At 37.3% G+C, this 13,942-nt stretch overlaps 1 protein-coding gene across 5 annotated transcripts in view; it reads right to left on the bottom strand.

Moving 5' to 3' along the window:
- The window catches only part of TMEM62 (transmembrane protein 62), a 112,286-nt gene that overhangs the window by 46,622 nt on the left and 51,722 nt on the right, over positions 1–13,942 (bottom strand). For all 5 annotated transcript variants that reach the window (XM_077127621.1, XM_077127623.1, XM_077127622.1 and 2 more), the window contains 3 exons: positions 12,783–12,924; positions 10,829–10,953; positions 10,558–10,680 (listed from right to left, as the gene is read on the bottom strand). In XM_077127621.1, coding sequence (XP_076983736.1) covers positions 10,558–10,680; positions 10,829–10,953; positions 12,783–12,924 — 390 coding nt within the window. The remainder of the gene's footprint in view (positions 1–10,557; positions 10,681–10,828; positions 10,954–12,782; positions 12,925–13,942) is intronic.

Here is a 13,942-nt window from a genome sequence, read left to right as displayed (position 1 = left end):
TTAAAGCTGCATAATATTCCATCGTATGTATATACCACAGTTTGTTTAGCCACTCGTCTGTTGATGGACATTTTGGCTGTTTCCATCTCTTTGCAATTGTAAATAATGCTGCTATAAATGTTCTAAAAAATGATGAATATGCAACTATGTGATGATATTAAGAATTACTGATTATATATAGAGAACGGAATGATATCTTATTGTTTTCTTCGTTTGTTGTCAATTTTTTTTAATTAATAAAAAATAATAATAATGCTGCTATAAACATTGGTGTGAAGTGTCCGTTTGTGTCTTTGCCCTTATGTCCTCCGAGTAGATACCTAGCAGTGGTATTGCTGGGTCATATGGCAATTCTATATTCAGCTTTTTGAGGAACCGCCAAATTGCCTTCCACAGTGGTTGCACCATTTGATATTCCCACCAACAGTGAATAAGTGTGCCTCTTTCTCCACATCCTCTCCAGCACTTGTCATTTTGTTTAGTTGATAATGGCCATTCTGGTGGGTGTGAGATGATATCTCATTGTGGTTTTGATTTGCATTTCTCTAATGGCCAGGGATGTTGAGCATCTCTTCATGTGCATTTTGGCCATTTGTATTTCCTCTTCTGAGAAGTGTCTGTTCAAGTCTTTTTTCCCATTTTGTAAGTGGATTGGCTGTCTTTTTGTTGTTGAGTTGAACAATCTCTTTATAAATTCTGGATACTAGACCTTTATCTGATATGTCCTTTCCAAATATTGACTTCCATTGTGTAGGCTGTCTTTTTACTTTCTTGATGAAGTTCTTTGATGCACAAAAGTGTTTAATTTTGAGGAGCTCCCATTTATTTATTTATGTCTTCAGTGCTCTTGCTTTAGGTGTAAGTTCCATAAAACCGCCTCCAATTATAAGATTTATAAGATATCTCCCTACATTTTCCTCTAAATGTTTTATGGTCTTAGACCTAATGTTTAGATCTTTGATCCATTTTTAGTTAACTTTTGTATAGGGTGTGAGATACGGGGTCTCTTTTATTCTTTTGCATATGGATATCCAGTTCTCTAGGCACCATTTATGGAAGAGACTGTTCTGTCCCAGGTGAGCTGGCTTGACTGTCTTATCAAAGATCAAATGTCCATAGATGAGAGGGTCTATATCTGAGCACTCTATTGGATTCCATTGGTCAATATGTCTATCTTTATGCCAGTACCATGCTGTTTTGACCACTGTGGCTTTATAATATGACTTAAAGTCAGTCAGTGTGAGACCTCCAGCTTCGTTTTTTTCCCTCAAGATACTTTTAGCAATTTGGGGCACCCTGCCCTTCCAGATAAATTTGCTTATTGGTTTTTCTATTTCTGAAAAGTAAGTTGTTGGGATTTTGATATTGTGTTGAATCTGTAAATCAATTTAGGTAGATTTGACATCTTAACTATATTTAGTCTTCCAATCCATGAACACGGTATGCCCTTCCATCTATTTAGGTCTTCTGTGATTTCTTTTAACAGTTTCTTGTAGTTTCCTTTGTATAGGTCTTTTGTCTCTTTAGTTAAATTTATTCCTAAATATTTTATTCTTTTACTTGCAATTGTAAATGGAATTCGTTTCTTGATTTCTCCCTCAGATTGTTCATTACTAGTGTATAGAAACACTTCAGATTTTTGAATGTTGATCTTGTGACCTGCCACTTTGCTGTACTCGTTTATTAGTCTAGTAGTTTTGCTGTGGATTTTTCAGGATTTTCGACATATAGTATCATATCATCTGCCAATAGTGAGAGTTTTACTTGTTCCTTTCCAATTCTGATGCCTTGTACTTCTTTTTCTTGTCTAATTGCTCTGGCTAGAACTTCCAACACAATGTTGAATAACAGTGGTGACAGTGGACATCCTTGTCTTGTTCCTGATCTTAGGGGGAAGGTTTTCAGTTTTCCCCATTGAGGATGATATTAGCTGTGGTTTCTTCAGATATTCCCTTTATCATTTTAAGGAAGTTCCCTTGTATTCCTATCCTTTGAAGTGTTTTCAACAGGAAAGGATGTTGAATCTTGTCAAATGTCTTCTCTGCATCAATTGAGATGATCATGTGATTTTTCTGCTTTGATTTGTTGATATGGTGTATTACATTGATTAATTTTCTTATGTTGAACCATCCTTGCATAACTGGGATGAATCCTACTTGGTCATGATGTATAATTCTTTTAATGTGTTGCTGGATTCGATTTGCTAGAATTTTGTTGAGGATTTTTGCATCTATATTCATTAGAGAGATTGGTCTGTAGTTTTCTTTTTTTGTAGTATCTTTGCCTGGTTTTGGTATGAGGGTGATGTTGGCTTCATAGAATGAATTAGGTAGCTTTCCCTCCACTTCAATTTTTTTGAAGAGTCTGAGCAGGGTTGGTACTAATTCTTCCTGAAATGTTTGGTAGAATTCACATGTGAAGCCGTCTGGTCCTGGACTATTCTTTTTGGGAAGCTTTTTAATGACTGATTCAATTTCTTTACTTGTGATTGGTTTGTTGAGGTCATCTATTTCTTCTTGAGTCAAAGTTGGTTGTTCATTCCTTTCTAGGAAGTTGTCCATTTCATTCACATTGTTGTATTTATTAGCATAAAGTTGTTCATAGAATCCAGTTATTACCTCCTTTATTTCTGTGGGGTCAGTGGTTATGTCTCCTCTTCCATTTCTGATCTTATTTATTTGCATCCTCGCTCTTCTTCTTTTTGTCAGTCTTGCTAAGGGCCCATCAATTTTATTGATTTTCCAATAGAACCAACTTCTGGTTTTATTGATTTTCTCAATTGTTTTCATGTTCTCAATTTCATTTATTTTTGCTCTAATGTTTGTTATTTCTTTCCTTTTGCTTGCTTTGGGGTTAGTTTGCTGTTCTTTCTCCAGTTCTTCCAAGTGGACAGTTAATTCCTGAATTTTTACTCTTTCTTCTTTTTTGATATAGGCATTTAGGACAACAAATTTCCCTATTAGGTCACTTCCTGCCGATACTGGTGTGGACGGTGTGGGTCTTGGCGGAGTCGCTTCTCCAGTTGTCCCCCCTCCCCTATTCTCCTCCCTCCCTCCTTTTCCCTCCCTCAGCGGCCTGAGGGTTGTTCGCGGGTCGTGGACTCCCTGACCCTTCGCTAGCCCCCTCCTGACCTTGGTGCCACAGGATTGGCCTCCTTTTCCTGTTTCCCGGCCCAGCCCCAGTGTCAGGGAGGGGGGCCTTGAGGATTCAGACGCGCCGCTGTTGAGGAGAGAAGAGACAACAACGACCCTCGGCTCACTAACCAGATCGCTGGTTCGCCGCAGCCATGGCAATGAGGCAGACACCACTCACCTGCTTGGGCCACACGAGACCCGTGGTTGATTTGGTCTTCAGTGGCATCACGCCTTATGGCTATTTCTTAATCAGTGCTTGCAAAGATGGCAAACCTATGCTACGCCAGGGAGATACAGGAGACTAGATTGGAACATTTTTGGGTCATAAGGGTGCTGTTTGGGGTGCTACATTGAATAAGGATGCAACCAAAGCAGCTACAGCAGCTGCAGATTTCACAGCCAAAGTGTGGGATGCTGTCTCAGGAGATGAATTGATGACCCTGACTCATAAACACATTGTCAAATCTGTGGATTTCACTCAGGATAGTAATTATTTGTTAACTGGGGGACAGGATAAACTGTTACGCATCTATGACTTGAACAAACCTGAATCAGAACCTAAAGAAATCAGTGGTCACACCTCTGGTATTAAAAAGGCTCTGTGGTGTATGCCACAGATAGTATAAACTTATAGACTAAAACAAGCAAGCAGAGAAGTGCATCAGCCTTCCAGAGTTACTCTTACTCTCTGCTCAAGGCAAACATGGGCAGTAAATAATGGAGAATATCAATTAGCTCCAATGCTGGAACTAACTAACTTGGTGTTACCTGTAAGTGAAAACTCTCAAGAGTATCAGAAGAACACAGGTGGAGTAATGCTCTTGTAGTAACGACCAGCCTACTGTCTTTTTGAATGACTATGTGCAAGCCAACATCCAATTTCTCTTATTAGATTTCTTGTAGCTGTTTATGTTATTATGGAGAAAAATATATAATGGCCTATTTTTCTGACTTTTCCCTTAGAGCAGAAAGCCTTTTTGCTTTAGTTGTAAAGAAGAGGGAATACATGATAAAGCAATTGGTTTGATTTCTCTTTCATTGTATAGTGCTTCTGAACATCTAATTGTTTTTAGTTATCTAAATAAAATGCCTCTAAAACAAAAAACAAACAAACAACAACAACAAAAATTTCCCTATTAGCACTGCCTTTGCTGCATCCCATAAGTTTTGATATGTTGTGTTTTCATTTTCATTCGCCTCGAGATATTTGCTAATTTCTCTTGCAATTTCTTCCTTGACCCACTCATTGTTTAAGAGTGTGTTGTTGAGCCTCCACGTATTTGTGAATTTTCTGGCACTCTGCCTATTATTGATTTCCAACTTCATTCCTTTATGATCTGAGAAAGTGCTGTGTATGATTTCAATCTTTTTAAATTTATTGAGACTTGCTCTGTGACCCAGCATATGGTCTATCTTTGAGAATGATCCATGAGCACTTGAGAAAAAGGTGTATCCTGCTGTTGTGGGGTTTAATGTCCTATAAATGTCTGTTAAGTCTAGCTCATTTATTGTAATATTCAAATTCTCTGTTTCTTTATTGATCCTCTGTCTAGATGTTCTGTCCACTGATGAGAGTGGGGAATTGAAGTCTCCAACTATTATGGTAGATGTGTCTATTCCCCATTTCAGTGTTTGCAGTGTTTGCCTCACGTATTTTGGGGCATTCTGGTTCGGTGCATAAATATTTATGATTGTTATGTCTTCATGTTGAATTGTTCCTTTTATTAGTACATAGTATCCTTCTTTGTCTCTTTTAACTGTTTTATATTTGAAGTCTAATTTGTTGTATATTAGTATAGCTACTCCTGCTCGTTTCTGGTTGTTATTTGCATGGAATATCTTTTCCCAACCTTTCACCTTCAACCTATGTTTATCTTTGGGTCTAAGATGTGTTTCCTGTAGACAGCATATAGAAGGATCCTGTCTTTTAATCCGTTCTGCCAGTCTATGTCTTTTGATTGGGGAGTTCAATCCATTAACATTTAGTGTTATTATTGTATGGGTAATACTTTCTTCTACCATTTTGCCTTTTGGATTTTATATGTCATATCTAATTTTCCTTCTTTCTACACTCTTCTCCACACCTCTTTCTTTTGTGTTTTCATATCTGTCTCTAGTGCTCCCTTTAGTCTTTCTTGCAGAGCTGGTCTCTTGGTCACAAATTCTCTCAGTGACTTTTTTGTCTGAAAATGTTTTAATTTCCCCCTCATTTTTGCAGGACAATTTTGCTGGGTATAGAATTCTTTGTTGGCAGTTTTTCCCTTTTAGTAATTTAAAAATATCATCCCCCTGTCTTCTCACCGCCATGGTTTCTGCTGAGAAATGTACACATAGTCTTATAGGGTTTCCCTTGTATGTGATGGATTGCTTTTCTCTTGCTGCTTTCAAGATCCTCTCTTTCTCTTTGACCTCTGACATTCTGACTAGTAAGTGTCTTGGAGAATGTCTATTTGGATCTATTCTCTTTGGGGTGCGCTTCTTGGATCCGTAATTTTAGGTCTTTCATAAGAGTTGGGAAATTTTCAGTGATAATTTCTTCCATTAGTTTTTCTCCTCATTTTCCCTTCCCTCCCCCTCCGGGACACCCACAACACGTATATTTGTGCGCTTCATATTATCATTCAATTCCCTGAGTCCCTGCTCATATTTTTCCATTTTTTCCCCTATAGTTTCTGTTTCTTGTCGGATTTCAGATGTTCCATCCTCCAGTTCACTAATCCTAACCTCTGTCTCTTGAAATCTACCATTGTAGGTCTCCATTGTTTTTTTCATCTCTTCTACTGTACCTTTCATTCCCATAAGTTCTGTGATTTGTTTTTTCAGACTTTCCATTTCTTCTTTTTGCTCATTCCTCGCCTTCTTCATATCCTCCCTCAATTCATTGATTTGGTTTTTGATGAGGTTTTCCATGTCTGTTCATATATTCTGAATTAATTGTTTCAGCTCCTGTATCTCATTTAAACTATTGGTTTGTTTCTTTGACTGGGCCATATCTTCAATTTTCCTGGTGTGATTTGTTATTTTTTGCTGCCATCTAGACATTTAATCACCTTAATTAGTTTATTCTGGAGATTGCTTTCACTTATCTTACCTAGGGTTTTCTTGCTAGATGAGTTTGTTGTCTATCTGTTCTTTGACCTTCAGTTCAGCTTTTTCTGGACCTCTAGCTTAGGTTTTGTTTAACAGAGGATAATTTTTCAGTTCTTGTTTTCTTGTTTCTTGCCCTGCTTGTAAGGTGCCTTTTCCCTCCCCACCCTTAGGGTCTACATAGGTATTATAGACTCCAGCCATGTTTTCCCAGATTAAACTGGCCTCCTATCAGGGGGAAGGAGTCATCTGTGTCAGTTTTCCCTGCGGGTGAGACCCAGCATGTTAAAAGACTCTCCTGTGAAGTCTCTGGGCTCTGTTTTTTTTATCCTGCCCAGTATGTGGTGCTAGTCTGCCTGTGGGTCCCATCAGCAAAAGATGGTGCAGTGTCTTTATCTTTGGGAGGCTCTCCCTGCTGGGGGCGTGTTGGAGACAGAGGAGAGGTTGTAGGCTGTTTTTAATGGCTCCAAATTGCCAAGCCCTGGGTTCTGAATTCTTTGAGAGAGGAATTCCACCTGAGTTGGGCTTCACCCCTCCCCTGGGGAAGGCACAGGCAGGAGACAGGCCTGAAAGCAGTTCATTCCTGCCTGTGGCTGGGGCAGTTGCAGCCTGAGTAGTCCCACCGCTGAATCCAGAGGCAGCCAAGCCTCCATAGAAACAGTCACAAAAACCTCCATTTCATCCCCTTTCCTCTTTTTCGGTTAGCCCAATAAGCGACCTCCGCCTTGACCAGGTTCGCCTGAGCTGGGGGCCTATTTTTAGTAGTCAGAATTTGTTAATTAATGCCACAATTGGTGTTTGGTTGGACTCAGTCCCTGCTACTATTAGAGTGTCTTTCCTTTCCCTCTGGGAAGCCGCGTGTAGGGGAGGGGCGCCGGGTGCCGGCCACCATGACTTGGGAAACTCATGGTTCCAGGGAGGCTCGCAGCCAGTCCAGCTGGTCCAGACTGGGGTACACTGTATGTCCAGCCACTATCATGGCTCTGGGAGCTGTTCTGTACTGTTTCTGGTTATTTAGTAGTTGTTCTGGAGGACGAACTAAAACGTGCACATTGCTAAGCCGCCATCTTGGCCTCTCCCAAAAGCCATGTTTTAATCCTGATTCAATCTTGTGGAGGCAGCTGTTTCTTTTAATTCTGATTCAATAGTATAGGTTGTAATCTTTTGATTAGATGATCTCCATGGAGATGGGACAGGCCCAATTACGGGCATGATCTTTTGATTAGATGGAGATATGACTCCACCCATTCAAGGTAGGTCTTGGTTAGTTTATGGAATCTTTTAAAAGAGGAAACAGGAACAGAGGCTGAAAGCAATAGAGCCTAGGAGCAAGGGACCAGCAGATGTTAGCCACGTGACTACCCAGCTGACAGCGGTGTTCCTGACCTATTGGCCTTCCTTGAATTAAGGTATCTTTCCACGGATGCCTTATTTTGGACAATTTTATAGGTTTAGAACTGTAAACTTGTAACTTGGTAAATTCCCCTTTTTAAAAGTCATTCTAGTTCTGGTATATTACATTCCAGCAGCCTGCAAACTAACACAGTTGCCATGTAATTACAGGCTACAACCAAAGTTCATACACAGTTTTAGAAAAGCCAATAGTAATGAGGAAGTACCTTCTAAGATGAAAAACTGCTTTTTAATTAACGGAAGTAGCTAAAATAGAAAACATATTCAGCTCAACAAATATTTTTTGTGTGCGTAATATCTTCAAAATACTGGTTTTAAATAAAATAAATAGCAATTGATAATAGTTGTACAATGAGATGATACTCATCTATATTTAGATAAACTATTTCACTTAAATAGTTCTCAAAATATACAGTCAATTCTAAAAAATGATTAAATAATTTAATAAACAATTCATCTTCTCTAGTAGAGAGGATTTAACCTTAACAAAATCATCTATCATCTGCCTAAAGAATCTAAATCACTAGGATCTTGTAGCAATAACTAGAAATGAAGATATAAAATTTAAGGAAAAATATCTTAGGAATAATGAAATTATCTAAAATTGAGAGTGTTGATGGACTGTTGACTTTGTACATTACACATGAGGCCCAGTCGATAGAGGTGGCTGAAAGATGCACTGACTAAGAAGTAGATTGGTGAACGATGGTGTAAACATTATGATCAGACACGGTGCTGCTACAAAAAGGAATGAAGTTGTGAGGCATGCAATGATGTGAATGAAACTGTGGGACATTTGGTCAGGCAAAATAAGCCAGAAACAAAAGAACAAACATTGTATGATCTCATTTAGAAAATACCTATAAGCAGACAGGGGTCTAGATTGTAAGCTTACAGCAGTCATATTTAGTCCGGGATAGTAATTGTTATTTATGGATTTTGAGGGGCTATTTTATATATGTATAACCTGGTATTGAGATAAGAATGAAGCCAATCAGGTTGGGATTAACATAATTCAGAATACAGGGGTAAGGAAGACATTGCCTATATTTTAGAATTTCATGTATTCTTCAAGACCAAAGAAAGGTTTATTATGTCCAGAACCTAGGTTTTCTGTAGCACATAATCTAACTCAACCCGTCTGGATAGATCATTTAAATAATCCAAACACAGGGAGCCCAGAATAAGAATGAGAGCTTTTAATCCTGTATAGCTTAATGTAATGCCTGGATACATCCAGAGTATATTAAGCAGATAATCAAAATGTATTGGCAAAGTCCCTTGAGGGATGGGGGGAAAATTATGGAACTATTAAACTTTACCACCAGGGAAACCCTGGATATTGCATCAAACATTAGGGACACTCAAATCAATTGGCCAAGTCCTTGATGTTGAGGTTTGTTCATGTGAAGCTTATGTACATAGCAGAGAAGCTTAGCCTACCTATAGGTCTGCCTAAAAGTCACCTCTGGAGGACCTCTTTTGTTGTTCAGATGTAGCCCCTCTCTCTCTCTCTAAGTCCAACTCTGCAAGTGAAACTATTGCCCTCTCCCCTACATGGGACATGACATTCAGGGATGAAAGTCTTCCTGGTGATGTGGGAGATGACCCCCAGGGATGAGCCTCGGTCTGGGACCATGAGATCCAACAATACCATCCTGACCAAAAGAGGAAAACAAGTGTAACAAATAAGGTATCAGTTGCTGAGAGAGTTCAGATAGAATCACGATGCTACACTGGAGATAACTCTTATCCGTGCTTTAGTTAGACATTGCTACCTATCAAAACTTGTCAAACCCCAACCAAAACATTTTCTGCCAATCCTAAAGAATACGTAGGGCATTATATATGATTCCACAAAGGTTCCATGCACTAGGGTAACTCTCCAAAACCTACAACCTTCAGATGGGTCCCTGGACCGCATAAGTCCTGAAATGCAGAGGGGCAAGCCCTTCCAGAACATCGACTAGTTCCATCCCCCTATTCCATATTACTGATAGCCCCTTCCAACATGAAAAAGTTAGAGTGGACATAGCTCAAATACCCCTAAAGAGTGGGAGAAAGATCAAAGGTGATGGTGGAGTTATACAGAGAAAGTCGGGTTTAACAAATGAGTATGAGTGCTGAATCATTATACCGATATTTCTTTTAGTCTCCAATAATAGAATAGCTAGAAATAAAAGCCTAAAATTGTGGAATTGTAACCCATAACAAATTCTGAAATCTGTTCTACAACTCATTGTTGTGATGTACTTTGAAGTTTATTGCTTCTATATATACATGTTATTTAAAGAGAAGGAAGTGTATAACAGAGAAGATATGATTTAAGAAATGAGCATGATTGCTGAGTTATTATATTGATATTTCTGTTGGTCTCCAGTGTTTCGGAGCAGCTAGAAGAAAAAATGAAAAATCGTGGAACTATAACCCATACAAACTTTAAAATCTGTTGTATAACTGCTTTTTTTGTATATATGTTATATGTCACAATTAAAAAAAACATAAAAAGAAGAAAAAATTCAAGTAAAAATGACATATTTCTAATGTAGTGTTTCTTTAAGTGTAGTCCATAGATCACCTAGTGAGCTTTTTAAAAATGCAGTTTCTTAGGTCCTAACTCAGATCAACAGAATCAAAATCTCAAGAGGTATGCCATGGACATTTTCATTTGTAATAAGCTCTACCATAATGTTTATGCACAGTAAAACATCCAATGGAACACTGAAGGCAAACATCACTGCCACAATAAGATTTTTTCAAAATGACAATGTTGGTATGTATATTACTAAAAAGAAAAAAAGCAAACAAAAAAAATCACAAGTGTTTTCCTAACTAGAATCACCCATGATTTTAAGAAGAAAACTCTCATTGCTTTAGCAAAACTTACATGTATAAGTTTTACTTTGAGGGGTAGTTCCCTTACCTTCTGTTATCCTTCCAATCTCCCACCTCAAGTTCCAAAGTGCCTTGGAAGTGACGAGTATGCAAAACAGGCATCAGTCCACCAAGTGTATGGAGGTGGCCACATAAATAAGCTATAGCTGAACTAAACAATGAAAAATAAACAGAATAAATTTTAAAAAAGATAAACTATGATGCCAAACTAGTAAAAATGCCTTTTCAGGAAAGAAAGGTAGGTAAAGCAATATAAAAGAACTAAAAACAATTCATTTTGATTTGGAATTCTATCTTACCTCATTATTGACCGGATTCCTGGTGATGGAGAAAGGATAGTAGATGTTGTAAAATGACCAAACCATATAGTATGGTTGCTCTGGTTACTTTCCTTGGCCAGTAATAAAAGCTCTTCCATTCGTTTCTGAAACGAGAAAAACATAGAAGGATCTTTAATTAGGCTATCAGGTCAACATTCAACACAACAAATTAAACAACTCCCCTGAAGTTTTATAATAATAATTATAGTATCTACAGCTCAAACTCTACCAATGACGTGCAAGAACCTCTAAAAGTTTAAATTTTTCACATACATTATAATTTATGTGATCCTAAAAATAATTCTCTGCAATAAGTAGGGCAGGGCAGGTATTATTCCCAATTGGTAGATATGAAAACTGAGAAAGAAAGAAGTCACCACTAATCTTTCTGTCTCTCTTTACCACATAGCAATAACAAGGACATTGAAATTAAACTTCTAAAACAACATGTACAATATGTTCACAGGAAGACTTATTCCTGAATATTCAGAGTAGGTCTGCTCATAATAGCCAAAACTGGAAACTACTAACAAATGCAATATATCCACATAATAGGATACTAATCATCAACAAAAAGGAAAGAACTAATGATACACACAACAATGTAAATGAATCTTGGAAACATTATACTGAACCAAAGAGTAAAAAAACTTAGACAAAAGAATACATACTTTATCATTTCATTTATGTAAAATACTAGAACAAACAAAACTAATCTGTATTGATAAAAACTATCTAGTGTTTCCCTGGGATTGGAGGGGTGAAACCCTACCACAAAGTAGCAAAAGGGAATCTTGTAGGGTGACAGAAATGCTTGTATTGATTATGACAGCACTTACACCAGAGTATACACTTGTCAAAACTCTTTGAACTATACATTTAAAATGAATGTTTTTTATTGTAAGTAAATCATATCTCACAAATTCAATTTTTTCATACATTAAATTTTAAAAAATAACTTGCACATATATCAATATGCATTAAGATTATCTGTAAAGCGCATAAATAAATAAATTCCTGGGCCCTACCCTCAGAGTTTCTAATTTGGCAAGTCTGGGAAGAGGCCTGAAAATCTATTTTTATAAGACTAGCTGATTTTCATGGAAATATGATTCTTTAATCATACCTTTAAAAACATTATTCTAAAGTGTAGAATTTAAAATAAGTTAATCAACTTTATCTAAAAACACTTGGTACGTAGGAAACAAAATATACATCTTCATTGAATAAAATGCCTAATATATAACCCATTTGACAATATTCTGTTCACTTGATTTCAAGCTTTTCTGAACCTTCATATCACTCAGCAAATTATACCCTTTAAAATAATTCTTTCTATACTGGTAGTATACTCCACAACTAGATTAAATTCTCTAAGAGGCCAGGGACTTGGCCTGTGGACACATATGTCTCACATAGGGGTATGTGCTCATTACTTAATGACTTGGCATCTTCTGTACCAAGAAACAATGATTGTCAGATGTTACTTTTCACACAGTTTTAATTCAGCAACAGTTTTCAACTAACTTTGCCAAAAATACTTTAAAAGAAACTTACCTACTTCGATAGTTGCCCTTCTCTTAAAAAATATATAGGCCATTATGTTAGAAACGGCAATTGGGAGGATTTGAGGATATACCATATTGTATACAAAACCATATATCTTGTACCTTGTAAAGTGCACCCTGCACTATTTTTAATAAACGTCTATTGAATAAATTAAAAATGCAAGGTACTTCTTTTCCAGATTTTGGGACTAAAACAAGGATAGCAATAATAGTGTTAAAGTAGCCAGTAAGAAGTTCTAGCCAAAGCTGTAAACAGAGTAATGTATTTTGCAAACAATTTTAAATAAGAGCTTATTTACCCAGGATAACTTTGAGTCATAAATAACATAGGTAAGATACAAAAGGGAGTGAGATTATTATGGTACCTCATTTAAAATTCCAAAAAAATTATAAGGTCTCTTAGGCCCTGGATTGAGGGTGGCATCCACAGAGATGAAAGAATAGTTGCCGAAGGGAGTACGGTGGACATAATGGAAAGAGCCATCCCGACGTACAACAGAATACTTCCTAAAAGATACAAGGTAGGAAAATTTTAGCACAATCATAAAAAGAATTGATTTAAGCACTTTCCCCTATATCACATTAGATTTAGCCATGTTCTTTTAATCCATTCTTGTGGGTACAGACCTATTGTGGGTGGGACCTTTTTATTGCCTTGTTTACATGGAGATATTACCCATCCAATTCAAGGTAGCTTTTAGTCCTTTACTGGAGTCCTTTAAGAGTACTCTCAGAAAGAGCTCAGAAAGAAAATGTCTCAGGAGAAGCTAAGAGAGAAAGAAATGTCCAGAAACATTTTGGAGACAGTTGTTGAAATCAGAACTAGGAGAGAAGGGCCAGTAGACATCACCATATGCCTTTCTATGTGACAGAGGAACCCTGGATGCCAGCAGCCTTTCCTGAGAGAAAATATCTTTCTCTTGATGCCTTAATTTGGACATTTTCATGGCCTTACAACTGTAAATTTGTAACCTAAGAAATCCCCTTTGTAAAAGCCAATCCATTTCTCGTATATTGCATTCTGGCAGCTTTAGCAAACTGAAACACCATCTCAGTTGACAAAATCCAATACTGCTTCTTGAAAGCACTTAGAATACTTTAGAACACTAAAAATAGAAGGAAACTTCTTAAACTCAAAAAAGCACATAAATAAAACACCCACTGCTGACATTATACTCAATGGTGAAGACTGTAAGCTTTCCTTTTAAGAACAGGTACAAGACAAGATGCTCACTGTCACCACTGTTATTCAACATTGTACTCAAAATTCTAGCCAGAGCAAACAGGGAAGAAAATGAAATAACAGGCATCCAAATTGGAAAAAAAAAAAAGGTAAAACTTACCCTGTTTGCACATGACATAATCCTATATACAGAAAATCCTGAGAAATCCACCACAGAGGTACTAGAGCTAATAAACAAATTCAGCAAATGGCAGGATATAAGATCAACACACAAATCAGTAACGTTCCTGTACATTTGTTAAGAACAATCTGAAGAGAAAATTAAGAAAAAAAATTCTATTT

Source organism: Tamandua tetradactyla, chromosome 14, assembly GCF_023851605.1.
Source record: "Tamandua tetradactyla isolate mTamTet1 chromosome 14, mTamTet1.pri, whole genome shotgun sequence".
In the NCBI taxonomy this organism is placed as follows: Eukaryota; Metazoa; Chordata; class Mammalia; order Pilosa; family Myrmecophagidae; genus Tamandua; species Tamandua tetradactyla.
Note: the sequence above shows the minus strand (reverse complement) of the source record. Positions and strands in the feature narration are given on the sequence as shown.